General features: G+C 40.4%; 1 protein-coding gene and 1 long non-coding RNA gene across 2 annotated transcripts in view; one reads left to right on the forward strand and one right to left on the reverse strand.

The window, feature by feature from the left end:
• Window positions 1-17,761, forward strand: part of LOC117817485 — a 28,047-nt gene that overhangs the window by 7,242 nt on the left and 3,044 nt on the right. Inside the window, exon 2 of the long non-coding RNA XR_004632155.1 lies at window positions 14,542-14,947. This is a non-coding gene — a long non-coding RNA (uncharacterized LOC117817485). The remainder of the gene's footprint in view (window positions 1-14,541; window positions 14,948-17,761) is intronic.
• LOC117817480 (rab11 family-interacting protein 1) lies at window positions 348-15,488 on the reverse strand. Its single transcript, XM_034690207.1, has 6 exons — window positions 14,532-15,488; window positions 10,115-10,644; window positions 7,882-8,473; window positions 4,804-7,245; window positions 3,122-3,260; window positions 348-1,344 (listed from the first exon to the last, which is right to left on the reverse strand). The coding sequence occupies exons 1-6, from the start codon at window positions 14,909-14,911 to the stop codon at window positions 1,084-1,086; spliced, it is 4,344 nt and encodes a 1,447-aa protein (XP_034546098.1). The 5' UTR covers window positions 14,912-15,488; the 3' UTR covers window positions 348-1,083.

The raw sequence follows: 17,761 nt of genomic DNA on the forward strand, positions 1-17,761 counted from the left end.
CATGTACATACAGCACGTGTGCAGAACATCATGGATTATTGGTCTCAGTCTGAACAGTGACAAACCAACATGAAAGACCTCGTACACGTAGGTTCATGTGCACTTTATTTCAAACAGTACAGTACTGCGGTCATGTAAAGCATTGTAAGTAGCTACAGTGGTACTAGAGTGATAATAGAGAATATATTATCATGACAAAGTATTCAATAGAAATAACTTAAACTTTATTTAATGCATTGTATCTATTAATTCTGCAGTGAAATGTTACTTTAACAAAAACCTACTGCAGAAAGGAAAACAAAACTTCAGAATATATTTAAACATTCTTATTTTTAGGAAATGCATCAGTGAATATATTATTTTGTAAAAATTAAAACAAATAGTCAGAGACAAAAAGCAAAATAGTAAGTCTTTGTCCTCTTTAAGTCTTATTGCACACAAACATGAACACAGTTTTTATAATACAGCAATGTTAATGCAGAAATATATTTTATTGCGGCACAGCTTTTTATGATGTGTTACTATTTTTTGTTGCATTTCTTTATTTCTACTTGCAAATATGTCATTAACTCAAGTTAACCTTTGTGCTCTGAGCATTTCATAAAATTGTTAGGGTTGAAAATGTCAAAATTTTTGTTTCAGAGCAACAGATGCAACTTTTAGGTTTACTTGAGCTAATTTCATATAGAGCCAGAGAAGCACAATAAATGCATTTTCAAAAAAAGAGTTTTTCCAAGACGACTTTTTATGCACGCGTGAAAGTAGTTTTAAAGTTTATACTGACAACAGCTGACTACCTTAGATTACTCTATGAAGCATTGATGAAATAATCATTTGAATCTGCTTTGATTGAAGCCTTTTCTCTTTTACTCTGTTCTTCTGTGTTAGTGCCAAATTCTGAGACCAACCAGCATGCATGTTGTATAATATCGTGTCTACATCAACAGGGCAGTATTAGCAGTGAGAAGACCTGGACTGTTTTGTTTCTGTCTCTAGATCCGTGATTTTCATCTTAGAATATTAATTATGTTTCATGTGGAAATGGTGCATGTGCCAAACAGCATACACACACCAGCACTGTCTTCACTTGTGCCTGGTGCGCACTTGAAGCAGCGTAGGAGTTTGCTCCATGATCCGCAGTAAAAGATTATCAATGTAGTCCTCCAGGTCTCGAACCTGTGACTTGACCTTTTTCAGCTCAGCCTCACATTTGTGCAGCTGAGCCTCCTGCCGCTCGGAGGCAACCTGCTGTTTCTGCATGTCCATCTCCTGCTGCAGCAGCAGGGAGATCAGCTCCATGTTGGTGAGGTGCTGGTACTGTGCCGAGTTGTCCACCATCACCTCCTGCAAGGGAGAGAGGGGAACAGTACAGATGAAGTGGAAACTCACACTTGCATGAATAGTTTGATATTTAAGTGGATACTGTTTGTGTATTCACTGTGTCTTTTTTAAAAGTTGGATGAGAAGATTAATATCCCTATTATATCTGTCCATTTAATACAAGTCTTCCCCAGCAGTGGATTAACCAAGTACACCATACAAATGGACGTTAGGGAAATCTGATTCAATACAAAGATAATGTCACAGTTATTGAAAATACTGAATAAAGATAACAGTTTAAACATTTGGCAACCAAATAGGCTCAATATTTGGGTTTAATAATTACAAACGAAGGACACGGCAGGCTTTGGTAAAACCAATTTTTGATCATTTGAACAGTTTGTTATGAAGGATATAGTACTTATTTCAAATCAATGAAATATACATTTTATATCTGTGGAATTAGCTGTTTTAAAACCAGTTAAGGATGTTATTTAGACTCATGTTACAGTAGCCCTAATATTATTGTGAGTCTGCAACAAAATTCTGCAATGGCATATTGGTGTCCCAGTGTACCTGCACACATAAACGCACGCACATAGCTGTGCTGCCCTTGCACCACCAGTTCATAGTGATCCCACTTTCTCTGTAGTTTTTAATCATGTCAGGTCGCACGCAGTCATGTTGGAATAATTTTCCAGGACAAAACGTGATTTTCAAGGACATTTTATTTTTTCTCCCTTTTTCCAGAACTAGAAAACTGGTCAACTGTTTTCCAGGTTTTCCAGGATGCGTGGGAACCTTGAGTGTTGCACATTCTCAAACAAAAGTTTGAGTCTTTGGATTATAAATTTTAAGTATTGGGCAGATGCTTTTGAAATGAGCCAGTCTTCCTCTTTCCCTTCATTTCCAATCTTTGTGCTTACCTAAACACACTACCTCCTCACTGTGTCTTCATATCTAACATACAGACATAAAAGCTGTATCAAGCTTCAAATCTACTTTTAGCAGGATGGGGTAAATACACATTTCCCAGTTTGTTTGAGAAGGATTAAACAGAGGGCTTACTGTCATACTAACACCTGACTATGGTGTGTCATGCAGTGTTGCAGGTATTAAAAAACAAAATGAGTCACACAAAAGAAAAGTCATCAACAGCTTCTGCAGAGATTGTATTAACACCAAGTGTTGTTGTTAATGAAAGCTCATGGAAGCATTTAATAGTCTATGCAACTAATGGTTTTCTGTTATTTAGTGTGACATGTTAATCACTTTTTCCTTCCGCTGTTAGCACATAGCCAGACTCACACAGTGTCATGGGGAAATTCAGAGTGGTTTTTAGCGCCTGTTTGAAAGGTGTTCAATGCTGACAAAATGAATAGTAACGGTGGGCTGAAAACCACTTAAATCAATCATTACTGTAGGGAAACTTTTTTCTTGGCCTGATCTTTTTCAGGTCAAAATACAATGAAAAAAGAACACTAATTTTCTCTAAAGAGCATCAGAATCAAGCCATGTCACTTCATTCCCTGACAAGCATTACAGAAACAGTACAGAGTGCGTAAGTAGAAGACTAGAAACATAATATTAGGACCTGGAGACTCTTCTATCTGGGCCAGAGTATTATGTCACACTTAAGAGGAGTTATGGATTCAGCATTTCTTGTGCAAAGTGCAGTCTAACAGAAAGCTCATACACCAGCGATTTCATGCAGTGGTAGAGAAAGTATTCAGATCCATAAAGTGCTAAAACACCATCAAAGTACTCTGTTAAAAATATATAGTGTTACAAGTGACTGTACCTGACTCCTCTCAGGTTCTGCCGCAGCCTGTTGAGCGGCGATGCGTCCAGGGTGTATGGTAGATTTCAGTTTCTCCAACACTGAACGACCCTCCTTCTTCTCTGATTGGCTGGAGGTTAATGGTTTCACTGGGTGAGGTCTGCAAAGTGATGAGGTCAGCGAAGGTATTTCAACACAGCTACACTGCATGTTTACTACAAGTGCACACATTTTTCTGAACTGTGAGACCAATTTTATGAAATCAAATAATGTCATCTTATTTAATGCGTTTTATCTTTTTTATAAAACGTTATTGACTTCACAGTAACTTCCTGAATAAAACCAATCTAACCAAATCATGGACTGTCACTCTTTGAGGGAGTGAAAATTAGTACATTTGTGTTCTTTAAGCGGTGAGAACTGAAGCCATGTCAACGAATAGTTAAATGAGAGAGTAGCTAAACTGTGAGTGCACGTCCTCTCGTGCTGCTGAAGGATATAATCATCTGGGAAGGACCAAAGGGTTGGCTGTGCAACAACATCAATAACAACAGCAGGGAAATATTCAGAAACAGAAAACTAGAACAAAAACAAGAGTTTGAGAAGTTGGTGATAACAGAAAGAAAGCTGTGTTACTAAGAGAACAACTGTCTTGTTTTTATTTTGATTTCTCTGAAAGGGACGATTCAATGCTGAAGTAGCAGTGAATGTTTATTACTATGCCAACAAACAGATTCAACCACACATCTGTGTAATTTTTCCTTTTCTCCTGTGTGCTGCAGTATAAACAAAAAATGCATATCTAACAAACTGAATAATCAATTGTCTCCTGGGACTGAACCCAGGTGTGCCACTAACTTTGGGTCCCCTATACAGCTGCTATGCTGAATATATCGCCTTTTCCCTTTTCTTACACATAAAGGCATCTTACATGTTTTAAACTACAAATCTGTTTCACATTGTACAAAGACTACATAGTCCTCAATCATCTTGTTCTTACGAAGTTTAAGAAACTGGCATTAATAAAATATATTTGTTAGAAGTTAGAACATCTAATCCCTTTTAATCAATATAGATCCCTTTTGACTGACATCGAGCAGTGTGAATACATATTTAAATTGATATGGGCTTTTATTTTTAGGCTCCTTGGACAGTCTATGCATCATTTAGCTGATGTTTCACTTTAGCTTATGTGTGCTTTTATTGCTTTTGAACCAACCATTATGATCTTGACTGCTCTTCCTCATCAAGAAAGGTGATAATAATACAATTACAGGGTATTGTACTTTATTGAACTGGCTTCCTATAATTGTTATTACAATAAGTCTTCTACCTTGTCAAAATAAAAACTCCACAGGTGGCTAGAGTAGTGACTAAAGAAGCTAAATTTAAGCAGAGGAGAGTGTGAGAAAAACAACCAAATTACAAGAGGCAACACGAAACTGAATGATGAGATGAAGAACATAAATGAGGAGCAAAGCCAAGACCAAAGCAGCAGCTATCATCCAAAAACCTTGGGTGAAAAAGACAGAACTTAAAAAGGCATTCAGCATCAAACACGTCAGGCCAACAGCAAACAAAGAAACAAGAGCAACAAAGTTAAAAGAAGTGTGCGGCGTGTGCTGAAATCCTGTCTGCTATTCCAAATTTAGTACAGCTTGTAAACACCTACACATGTGGTATCCTAGAGTGAGGATTCTCACCTGCTCTCCTGATGGGGCAGGTTGCTAGCTGGCTGAGTCTCCTCAGGCAAAAGTGAGTGCCGTGCATCGACCAGGGGCTGGTCTGTGGTGGAGGTGGTGGAGTAGGAGGAAGAGGAGGTAGTGTAGGGGGCCACGGCCACAGTAGTGCCAGCTCCAGCACTGGGCCCCGTGTTTGTAGAATGCATGGAGGGGCAACAGACAGGGGAAGGGGGGTGTGTAACTTGCGCATCAGCTGACAGGGAGAGTGCACAAGGGGTGGAGAGAGAGGAGAGTTCAGGATTTTGCAAAGATTGCCCAATCTTTGTCTTTAAAAGGGTTTTGGAGTTTGGGGCTACTTTTGCGTGAAGGTCTTCAAAACTGATGGTGAGGGATTTTCCTTCTACACAATTTTGATGCATTAAATTGTCTTTTGAAGATACAAGAGATTTTTTGTTGGGTTCAGTGTGATTTGCTTGCTCTTTGTTGGTGCTTTCTCCTTGCAAATCTGTATTTTTACTAAATGAAAGTAAGCTTGAAAGAGCTGATTTGGTGGGTTGATAAGACAACGGTCCTTCGCCGACTCGAGAAATATTTTGAACAAGGGACAACAACTGTTCAAACTCTCTGTCACTACTGATGCCTTTGGGGATTGGGCTGCCATGGCTGTTCGGTTGGAACATCCCTTTTGGTCTCAGACGTGCACTGACCACACCAGAGAATGACTCTTTCTGGATACCTTGTGGGTTTCCATTATCATCAATGTCTTTTTGTGTCTTTGTACAATCACTTCCTTGTTTTGATTCGGTTTCAAGGTCGGCTGGATTAGATGCCTGCGTTCGTGACGCCACAGAGTCGTTCTTCTCGGTGGTGACCCTGGATTTAGTGAGCGGTGCTGTGTTACTCTGTCTGCAATCTTGGCAATTGTCTTGGCAAACCGACGATACTTTGCAAAGTTTGTTGGATGATGCAGGTATTTCAAAGGAAGAGTTCATCTCAGGAATGTAGGTGTCCTTCAGAGTGAACATATCCTCTGGTGTGGTCTCTGTTTCTGAATGGTAAGAAGTTATCTGTGAATCTTCTGGCAGCTGTGTGAAAGTGTGGATGCCTTTGAGAGTATCAAGTATCTCTGACTGAGAAGAACCATCCGAATCAATGAAACCGAAATCTGAATTATTCACATTCATGTTAAGATCTCCTAAGGTAAGTGAGAAGGACACATTATTGTTGATGAATTCAGGTTCAGGTGAATCAGATTCTTTCTCCTCTACTGAAGTGGGTTTAATGCCTTCTATCTTTCCCTCTGGCTTTGATGATGAAAAGTTTGAAAGTTCTGCTGCAGGTATCTCACCATCAAGAAGCTTTGGTGACGTGATCTTGCTTCTAGCCTCTCCAGCAGTCAACGATAAAAAATGACTCTTTACTTTGGGTTGTCCGTAACTTCCTCGACATACACGTCCATACAGGTCTTGCTCAAACAACATCCCTCCCCAGCAGTCAGCGTCATCCTCCAAAGGTTCATATTTGAACTTCTTGAGCTTCTCATCCAACACCAATCCGGGTGGAGTAACATTAGTGTAAGGTTGGGAATGCACAGTAGGGGAGTCTGAGGTCTCACTGCTCGCATGAGGGTCCGGAGATATACTGTTTCTCTTTGATTCTCCTTCCCTTCCTCGTTGCAGTGAGGCCACGCCAGTCTGAGACAGAAGGTAGGCTTCTTTGTGGACAGCTAGCTCTTGCCCTCTGTGCAGCCAGCCATCCGAGTAGATCTCGTTCACTGAGTTTCGTAAAAGTCTCCTTGGTGGCAAAGGTGGAGGCTCCTCTTTGCATGCTTGCAGTTCTTGTGCAAGACTTTTGGTGTTTATTGGAGGATAACTACAAGTGCGAGAGGAAGTTGGATTGCTTCTCGACTGAGGAAGACTCCCTTTTGGTGAGTTGAGCCTGCTTGAGGCAAAGGCATCGAAGGAGTCTTCCCATTCTCCTGAACTCTGCGACATGGAGCAAGGAGCAGAGTAGTACGACGAGTTAGGATTGCCTGTTTTGGGTAAGATTGCAGGGAGGGATATCTGTCTAGCTACCGGCCGTGGGCGCTCCCGCTTTATGGAATTTGTAGCATATACACTGTGAGCAGGGCTGGATGTGCAGGGCTGGGATGGCACAGTTGTGTAATGTAAGGGGGATGAGCTAGGAGAGTAGGAAGATGCAAATGTGGGAGACTTCAACGACTCCTCAGCTATGAGCTCCTCAAAAAAGGGGTTGCGATGTGAGGGGAAAGGATTGGATGGGGAGATTGGGGTTGAGGCAGGAGAGGGGGTGAAGGGATTGGTGTGATTGTAGTCGTCAGGTGAGACATGACCAGAGGGGGAAGCAGAGGGAGGAGAGGAGTTCTGAGGGGGGACAGGGGAGCGAGGAGGAAGGGGCGGGGGTACGTCTGAGCTGCTTTCTACCTTAGGAGAAACTTCCAGCCTGTAGAGGGAAATAGGGCACAATAGTCCTCTTAGTTAATGATGTGCCAGGTTACCAAATGGGGAACATCTTTCTTTCACAAACAGAGAAGAAAATACAAGCTGGTATTCCACCACAGAACTTGACCAACATCAGTAGAAATAAAAGTGGGCAAATGAAAGGATCGTGAAAACAGCAACCCAAACTGAATCAAAAAAGCAAAGCACATTTGCAAAATAATCAAGCATAAAAACAAATGCATCAAAGCCATTCAAGATCACCTGCACTAAAAGTGATTCTGTTGAGTGAGTCCATAATATGATGTAAACATGGGATGATGTATCTAACATCCTTATATTTACCCAAACCACTTGGATGCTGCATCTTTGATGAAAATCAGACAAACACTGAAGGCGAAAATGGAATGCTGGTGTGCTCTTTGTGAAAAGTGTAGCGTGACGTAATGGAACAGCATGGTTGTAAAATGGAGAATGCCATGAATTAAATCAACTCCATTTTCAAATGAGCAAGGAGCAGAGCAAACTCAGGACACCTAGCTTAAAGCAGGACACTCCCACGGGCTCATTGTTGTGCCTGGATATGAGGAACATTCATCAAACACTGTGGAGAACAAAGCCTGTTAATGACCCGACTCACCTCGGCTTGTTCTGGGAGTCACCTGAGCCAAACCAGCCCCTGAGCCGCCCCTCAGATGTTGAAGAAGGCTGGTTCAAGTCAGACTTAGCTGGGAGGGAATCACTCCTTCCTGAAGAGAATAACGTCATTCTCAGCTTCCTTCCTTTCTCAGGTGAACTACCAGCAGATGAGATAGATGGCATTGCACCTGTCTGAGCTTGTTGACCTGACGGAGATGACGCCTGAGCTTCCTTTTCTTCCTCTTTTTCATCTTTCTTCACCTTGTCAAATGACCAGCGTCGGCCCTCCGAGAAGGAACCTTTATCTTCACTTCTTTTGGTGATGTTCTGCAGGGAGCGAGAGAGCGGGGAGCACTTCTCCAGCAGGACCAGCTTGGATGGGTGAGCTCCTGAGATCCTTGGTGTGGATGGTTCAGAGTCATAGACGTGGCTCCCATTTATACACAAGGAAGACTTGGACTGAGTCATGGTCTGACCCTTGAGAGACTCCAGTGCCGGGTTGCTTCGGGGGAAGGCTGTTGTGATCTTGCTAGCTTCATCGCTAAAGGCTCGCTTATGTGTTAGAACCCTTGTGGTGTGCTGGCTTGTTAGTACTGTTGGAAAAAGAGAGAATTCTAAGATCACTAAATCAAGGCTACAACTTTTTCTATCTGAAGACAAACACATTTGAGAAAATGTACTTGATCTGTACACTGACAGACCTCGTAAACACTCTTCTTTTAACCTTTTGGCTTTAAAGTAGTTAAAGCTGGACCAAGACCACTGTGTCCATGTGAAAAACTGTAAACACGGTACTAACAAATAATGCCATTTGAGGTATTTGTTGCTAATGTGTTGGCAAGTATTTGTCAAATTGCACTTTTAACAGGAGTCCAGTTTTCCTCTTTTTTTTTCTTTTCTTTCTTCTCTTGTCTGCATATATATTTCTGGTTTGTGTCATGTTTGTCACAAACTGTCAAATATTAATGCAATTTATTCTTGCAGCAAAAGAAAAGAAAGAAAACCTTTTTCTTCTGTGCTTGTGACTGTGTGCATGCAACCATCACCATCCCTCTTAGAACTCTGGCCTATCTTTTATTGGCAGCTAATATCATGTTCTGTAAAAGAGGGCGTGCACACCTAGGTGGGCCAAAAAAAAAAAAAAGAATAAAATAAAATAAAAATAAGAGAAAGCGAAAGAAAGATTACATAAGGATATACAAAGGGACAGGGAGAGAGAAGGAGAGAGAGACCTAAGGAGTCCAGTTTTCCAACAAATGCTGGTGAAGGGAGTTTAGTTTAACACCCAAGAAAGTGTTTGTTGAGTGTTGAGTTAAATGTTTAATCAGTTGGGTTTTTTTTACCTTCGATTTGAAATGGAACTACTCAGAAAAAATAACCGATCCAATTTTACTAGAATGTAAGTACCTTTCAGGGATTTTAATTATTTTCTTTATCCATGTATCAATAATTAGTGTTTTCCTTTTACATTATTTAATTTTCTGCACACGTGGTCACATACATATTCACCAGAATACAGTGAATTAAGTGTTAGATACTCAAAATGTCCTATGGGAGGACCCCCGGAACCCCCTCTAGTAACCTATGCCTCACTATGTTTAGATTAACCCTAAACTCTGAATCAGGATCAGGGTCAGGGGTTGGAAAGGAAGTGCTTTTTCTATTTTCTTCACCCCTGCCATATAAGCAGCCTGAGTACACCACTGGCTTTTCTTATGTTAAATTCCATTAATGTCATCCAAATAAGTGCACATGATCAAGTGTATGTACATGTGATTAGGTCTATGTCATAAATATCTCACTCCAGCCAGACACCCAAAGTTTGCAACCCTGCTTATTATGTTTATTGTGTATGTATAATTTTGTTTAAATACCAGCCTTGTTAAGATGATTAACGACATTCTAGCTATAGTCTCTAAATCATGTTTGGCCAGGGTCTAAAAAAATAATATGGCTATGTATTTGGATTACTATTTATCCGTAAATTGCTTAACAGAAGCAGCGAGTTACCAAGATCATGCTCATCCTGTTTCTAAATCAATTTAGTTCAAAGCATCTGCTGTGTGGAGAAGTCCTTCAGGTAATCCCCATTCATTTCAATCTCTTATTTCCTTTTTTTAAAGTTGCTCTGATTTCAGGAGAGCTGGCCCATTTATTTTATGAAACACTGCTCAGGCAATACCCACAGTCTCCAGCTTTGATGATATGCACTTATAAATAATCTCAGAGCCTACCTTTTTTAGCTAAATCTGTCTCTCCATAGTGGGTGTCCATTCTCACTTTGCTACTGTAGATGGGAGAGCTTGGAGGGTCTGACATCAGGTCCAGGCTTGGTGGAGGGACGGGGTTCTCGCTGGCCATAGAAGACACACTACTGTCCGAAGCTATCGACGAGCATGACCTGGTGTCAGATGACTTTCGCAGCCTTCCTTTAAAAAAATCTTTCACCTTGCTCCTCTTTTCTTCTGCTACCTCCACTTCTCGTGGTTGCACGGGCCCTCCCCCCTCCTCCCCAAACGGCTGCCCCACAGATCCTGACAGGGCTGCATAACGGCCGGGCACTATGGCCGAGGAGGACTCCATGTCCCCTCTCTTCCTCCCGGTGACACGATCCTTGAGCTTGCCAAAAGCAGAGCGCGTTTTGTCCTTCATGGTGAGGTCAAACATACTGGCTGTCATGTTGTTGCGGGTGAACTGGACCGTTACCTGAAGTTCACCACGTTCCTTCTCCTTTCTTCCAACCTTAGAGTTGAGCTTAAACCACCTGGGGCCACAGAAGAGAAGAAACAGTCAACACCCATACTACTTTATTACTTCTTCATATAAAGACATTACTTTTAGAGGCCACATTGGTCTTATGTTATATGCCTGAGGGGATTTAAAATGGCCCTGTCTTGTGGTTTGTCAAGCTGGAGGTGCTTGGACTCAGAAGTTTTCATCACTCTTCTTAGCACTGTCTGCAGCTAAGCTGAGCACCACAGCCACAAAGACTAGAGTTGCTTGACATTTTATTAAATATGTTGAAGGTTAAAGAAAGCAGAGGTCTGAGTACATTTGCATAGTCTTAGTTTTACTAGTTCAGTGCACAATCCACTAACAATCTAGCTCAATCTTTCTATTTATTGTCCACCATATTGGAAATCAGTGCTTGTTCTACTTTGATTTTGGTATCAGACTCCAAATTCCCATATCAGCAAGGCTCTATTAACATTGCAGGACATCTAAAGTGTGTGCCATATTTCTAAAACACAAGCTTGCTGGTGTTATCTGGTCAATCCCCGGAGCAGAAACGAGAATCAACAAAAAACAGTGATTTCGGGCAAAGACTTGGCATACTGGTTAAGTTCCTGTCTCGCACGTCATTCCCCACTGTCCTCTTCCTCTATCAATAAGGGGGAAAAGCCCAAAAAATATAACTTTAAAAAAGAAAAAAGAAAAAAAACGTTGATTTCTTTTTGGAACTGTTTTTCCACTTATTACATAATGTGGAAATTCCGCTCAGGGCCATTGTGCTCTGACTCTCTGTCAACAAACCTCAGTGCAGGAAATCAAAATTCCTTGAGGTCCACCCACCAGTGTGCTTACATTGAATGAGACATTTGCAAAACTGTATGAGGAGTTACAGAAAAAATTGTCCCTCCGCTCCTGCTATCTGAGTCTTCAGCGTTGACCAGAGAAAGTGTTGCAGTGCCAAAACTAACAGGAGGAATCCAGTGTGAGTTTCACTGACTGGGCGGGGAGCCTCAAATTAAAGCCAGATGTGTTGTATTGCTTTTCTATTCTGCTCTTCTCTGTTGATGGAAGAATTGTCTGAAGTGTGGCGTAACTGAGGTCTTCACATACTCAGAATCCAAAGTAGAGATTCAATGAAGCAGTTTTTTAGAATAAAAACTTGGTCCTCAGGTTCAAGTCTTCTGTGTGCTCACTAAACAAGTTATCAAATATAGATATTCATGTTAAGTTTTAATGACTCTTTTGAAATATGCTTTCAAAGCCTCCTCTTTGCCAAAGGGTCATAACATCTGAATTAGAGATGACTGCTGTGATAATTAAATCACTGATTTCAGGTTTCATGCATACTCAAAATCACCTGTGTATCTGTGTCTCACTTACAACACAGGGAGATGCTCTTGGTATTTACCCTTGTTGATATAAATTGTATGGACAAAATAACAGAAACAGCAGTAATTTTTTATTTCAAGACAATAATAAAGCAAAGCCTCTAAAAATTGACCAGAAGTCTAACCTGTTTTAAGTGTGTGGTGAGAGGCTGCAGTAGTTCACTTCAATGTAGCCTCAAATAAGATAACAATTAAGTAAAAACAGAATTTGAAATGTTTTTCGGACAAGATTGTTTGATCAAATTAGCATTCAGTGCCTCAATTTATCAAAAAAACATTAAATTGGTCAGTCAGAGTTCATACTCCGTAAAGATCATCATGATGAGATGAGGATTTTTTTCTACTTTGCACCTTTCTAAAACGTATCCACTGTATTTAAAACTCAGTTGGCTTGAATGACTTTGCAAGAAACACAGTGAGACTCTTTGTTTGAACTTCAGTGTCATGTCAAATCCAGTGCAGTTCTTCTCCTACAATCAGTCTGATGAACAGTAGACTGTGTTAGATGCTGGATTCTCATTGGTTCCCTTGACAATGTTTAATAAGTCTGAAAAGCAAAAAGGACGTAAGGGGCGACCTGATCTGACACATCAAATCTGTTATCTTTATCGTTTGTTATGAATTCTGTTTTGACCTGCCAGGGAATACAGATGAAAATTAGCCTCATGGCTAACTCTGGCATACTTACATGGACGCTATGCTGAAAAGTTCATTAATATGCACTGTCCCTTTAATTAAATGAATAAATAAATCTGCTGAAAGGAGTTCCGACACATCTATTGCCTGTTTGTGATTTCAAATCTTCCTGTTGACAATGTGGCAAAAACATTCCTTTACAATAGCATCAGTAAACTACATGGGGGATATTTTTAATATAATTTATTGTGGAGAGAATACAGCTTTAGATCGGTGGTTAATGGCTGATCAGTCACCAGCAGGAAAAGAAGACAAATAGTGCAAAGACAGAGCAGAAATTTGAATTAGAAATTAAAATGTGCCACCTTTTATGCAGTGGTGCAAAGTGTCTCAGTGCATTAAATGAAGTACTGTACTTAAAGGCTGCTTTGTCAGCAGAAAGTTTCTCATATGAGCTTTAGGTATAGATTTGAGTAGTAAAAGTATGTCTAGTGTTCCATTTTATCATACTTAAAACTTTCACTCCACTCCACTTTGGATGGAAATGTTTAACTCTGCAGGACTCTACATTCACTTTAAGTTTTTGATACTTTATGCAGATTATTATCAGAACTTTTACCAGTTACATCATAAATTAAAAAAAATTAAGTTCAATGATTAAATGATATATTATACCAAAAAAGTAAAAGTACATCTAAATATTTTTTGTAATAGCTCTCAATTCACTACTAAGTGACGTTTTTTAATCCCCAACACAGTCCTCTGTATTGTTTGTTTTGTTTCTTTGTATTCTAAAGTTAAGTATTACTTATAGATCTGGCATCAGCCACAGCTGTTGCACTGATACCTACTTTCAAAAAACTCCTTTCAGTAGGCTTTTTCCTAAACCAAATAAAGATACACTGTGAAAGCCAATTCTTATGAAACTAATGTCTTCAAAATAAATATGGGGCTCTGTTTTTTTATCTATCCTTATTGCAGCCAGTTAATTAGGAAAAAAGTTTTATGCTCAGAGCAAGAAAAAAAACTGAACTACATGTACGGTATGCCTCAAAGTGTGCCATTTGGTGTGTTGCTTTATTAATAGAAATTAATGATGTGCATTGTGCATACAGATGGAGGCTTTCTGGCAAATTTCAGCACTTATTCCCCAGTGGAAACTGCATCTCATCTTGCTGATTTGCAGTGCATTGTGGGAGCTGCTGGATATCTGTCTGGAGGGCCAGAATTTTATGAGCCTGGAAGCACTTAGATAAAAGCAGTTTTTAAATCATCCTACAAAGCACAACAGCACCAAAGCTGATATCATGCAGTCAGTATTTTTTAACTCGTATCATCTACTGTGAAAGGTACCCTCAGTGTTGTTAGAAAATCTACATCCAATTAGCTTTAATTTGAGTTTTAAAGACACATGATGATGTATAAGCTATGGGGGAGTTGTCCAAGCAGGTGAGAGAGGCAGCTATTGTTTTAATAATAATGATAATAATAATAATAATAATAATAATAATAATAATAATAATAATAATAATACTTTATTTATATAGCACTTTTCAATACAAGTAATAAAGTGCTTTACAGTGGGCAATAAAAACAAAAAGAAGTGCAAAGCAAAATGAAGCAATAAAAAATCAAATGAAATAAAAGCTTAAAAACCCTACAAACTTTAAAACAGGACCTTAAAATCAGAGCTAAAATTAAATAAAATATCACATGACATGTAATTGTCTAATTGAAGTGTGTAAATTGAGAACTACCGGAAAAAGTTGCATCATTCTCCTGTAAAGTTTCCTTATCAGCCCTGGTCTCATGACACATCACCTCTATCAGCATTAAAAGGACTAACTACATTAAATGTCATGCAGGTTGCATTAACAATGTAAACAGTACGTACTCATCTCTAGGACACATCGCCTCCTGAAAGATCTTATCCAGAGGAATGATGGTTTGCCCGAGAAACACGTCCAGACCGATGAGAACTCGATGCATGACAGTGAGGACCAGGTCTCCGCTCCCCGGGGGGTACGAGCCCCGGCCGCCATCCTCCAGGATCCCCTGGAGCAGCTCGAAGCAGCACTCCTCGTTCCACTCGGGCATCTCTGCCTTCTCCACCAGCCCGGTGGTGTACTTCTCCTTCCCCACCTGGATGATGGTGTAGAGGTAGCGGCTGCCGTGCTTGCCCTTGGTCCGCAGTCCTCTCGCGCGGAGGACGGTGACATTCACGTGAGTGGGCACCCATCGCTGCTCATCATCCAGATCTATCAGTGACATCATCTTGGACCGATGCACAAGGGCTCAGCGGCTACCTATGTATCCTTTTAGTGCATAAAATTCAGTTATTGTGCTGTCGGTTTGATGGTTGTGGAGATCATCCCCATGTGCGTTGAGTTCTCGTGCTGCGCCAAAAACCTCTGCAGGATCTCTCCAAAGTCCTCCGAGCCTCAGAGGGTTTACCCGAGGTCAGTTTCTAGACAGCACACCGTGTTAAACTTAGAGCACCGCATGCCATTCCCATATCCAATCAATGCAAACCATGTGAGGCGAGTTGCTTGCAGGATCCCCAGAACGGTCTTCGCTCCGTGTGTGTCGCATCAGTTAGTTTACGGTCCAAAATGTGCTCATTGTTGTGTCCACGGCCCGCCCTCCACAAGCAGCAGCAGCAGCAGCAGGCCCGCACTCAGAGAGGGAGCTGCCGCAGAATTAAAGAGAAACACCCAACCGAACCACTGTCACATCCACATACTCACACACACACTGTATCATCTGATGTGAGCTTAAGTGTCGAGTCAGAGCGAGGGCATGAGAGCAGAGAGGAGACTTGCAGACTGTCTGAGTATGAAACAGCACAAAATGTGCGGGCACTGAAGTTCTGGGCGGAACCATTCCAGATAAATAAAGATATCTTTTATTTTTCCAGCTAATTATTTAATTTATAGGGAGTTTCCCCTCAGCCTAACCCTGTGACAATACCACATGGTGTGAATAAAATGCAAAGACCTATAAAATAATAAACAATACCCCCCCCACACACACACACCTACTAAAGAAAGGAATATAAAAAACAGAAAGGTGCAAATTCATAATAGATCAGTTATTTTTTTGTTTTTTCCATTAATAGACCCTCAAGCCTGAGCATTTACTGAAAACATAAATTTACAGACAGACTTTTTCTTATTTCAGCCTCCTCTTCCAGGACATGCCCCCTATTAAATTAAAAGACAGTCTATTGTGGCAAGAGATCTGATTCCTGCTGACATACTACATCAGCTTTCTGTTATTCTCTCAGCTACAATGCCACCTGGTGGAGATCAGAGACAAGTCCGTATGAGAAACCAGAACAAAAGAGCAGCAACACATTAACATTTATGTACTGAGGTCTCCCAGGTGGAGGTGCTGAAGTCACAGTATTGTATTTTAGACTACAGCATGTCAGCAGCCATCCTATTCTCATCCCAAGTATGACCGAAAAGCTGAGACGGCCTTGATATGTATTTAACAAAGATTTTAATAATTTAATCAGAAATTGCACATTAAACTGTGGTGTTGTAATCAAAATGTGATCTGAAGCTACAGTGAGTAAATTACATTTGTGTTGACTTTAATGATCTCTGAGATAAAGAGGTAAGTAGTATTTCTCTTCCCATCTGTTCAGGGGTGTATCCAGAGAGGTGGCTAGGAGTGGTATGAACCCCCATCGAAATCTGGCCTGCCACCCTAGATGAAACCCCAAAACCCCTAACAATGATTGGCTGAATGTCTTGTTAAAGGCGGGAATAGAATTTAAATCAACTTTCTGGTTGTGTGGGAGGATGCATACTCCACTGCATAAACAACCAGATTAACTATTGATGTAATAATAAGAATAATAATGCATTTTATTGAAAGGCGCCTTTCTCAGCACTCAAGGTCACCGTACAGGGCAGAGTCCAAAAAAAGGAACATTTAAAAAATTATGCAGATAAAATCAACAAGGCATGATACAGTGTAGTTAATAAATACAAATAAAATTAACAGGATGAGATGTGGTGCAGTGAAGAGGTGTAATTAGAGTGAATATGACAGTTTAAAAAGGTGTGTTTTGAGATGTGATTTAAAAATGGAAAGAGAATCAATGTTACAGATGTCTGGTGGGAGGGAGTTCCAGAGGCGGGGGCAGACCAGCTGAAGGCTCTGGACCCCATGGTGGTTAAGCGAGCGGGTGGTGTAGTGAGGTGAATGGCAGAAGAAGACCTGTATATGGAATTCCAACTGAGACGTGCCTCTAATTTTCAAAATGTGCAGCTACACTGAATTAGTAAAAATGGACGCTTGATTGTGATCTATTTTTATTTGTAGTTTTACAGTACTTTATAAATTTATCTAAGAGATATACTGTATGTTGCAGAGTAGGCAGTTTTCCTTAAAAATCAGGCCACCTTAACTCAGCCTGAGTAAATGCTAACAACCTCAAGGTGCAGCTCATTCACTCACCTTGACTGACTTGTCCCTTGGCTCTGGGGAAAGTGAACTGCTTATATTTACTTTAAAGCTTGAGTTTCTGCATTTTCATGTTTTTGAGTTTTGTGGTTTGCTTTATGGATTTATTCTAACTCTTTTATGCCAGATTTGAGAAAGGCAGCAAGTGCATTTTATGTGGTTTTTTTTACCTGAGGATAACAAATCAATGTCTGTACCTCTAGCACTAGCTCTAGCTCTAGCTCTAGCTATAAGCTTTATCAAAATTAAAGTTTTAAGACTACTCTTAAAGTACGGTGTCTGGTTCTACCTCCCATAGTACTTTTAGAGACTTTAGGTATGACAAGCTGGCCTGCATGCTGGGAGCGTAGCATTCCCCATGTTTACTCCAAAAGTTTTGGTAGTTATGTAATGGTTATTTTCTTGTTTTCTTGCAGTGTTGACTGCTGGTTTGCCAAGTGTTTTCTTTATCCCATCATTTTTTTTCTAATTAAGACTGGGTGAGGTTGGGTTACATTAATAACAAGGTTTACAATTTTGATTTTAATTGCCAGAGCTAACACTGGTTTCTGTGTTTCTTTTTGGCTGGAGCTCAGTCCAAGAGAGGCCCTATTTGCCCTAAGTATTCATTGCATGGTAGATTGTAGTTGTGTTTGCACTTTATCTTTG

Source organism: Notolabrus celidotus, chromosome 8 (assembly GCF_009762535.1).
Source record: "Notolabrus celidotus isolate fNotCel1 chromosome 8, fNotCel1.pri, whole genome shotgun sequence".
Lineage (NCBI taxonomy): Eukaryota > Metazoa > Chordata > Actinopteri > Labriformes > Labridae > Notolabrus > Notolabrus celidotus.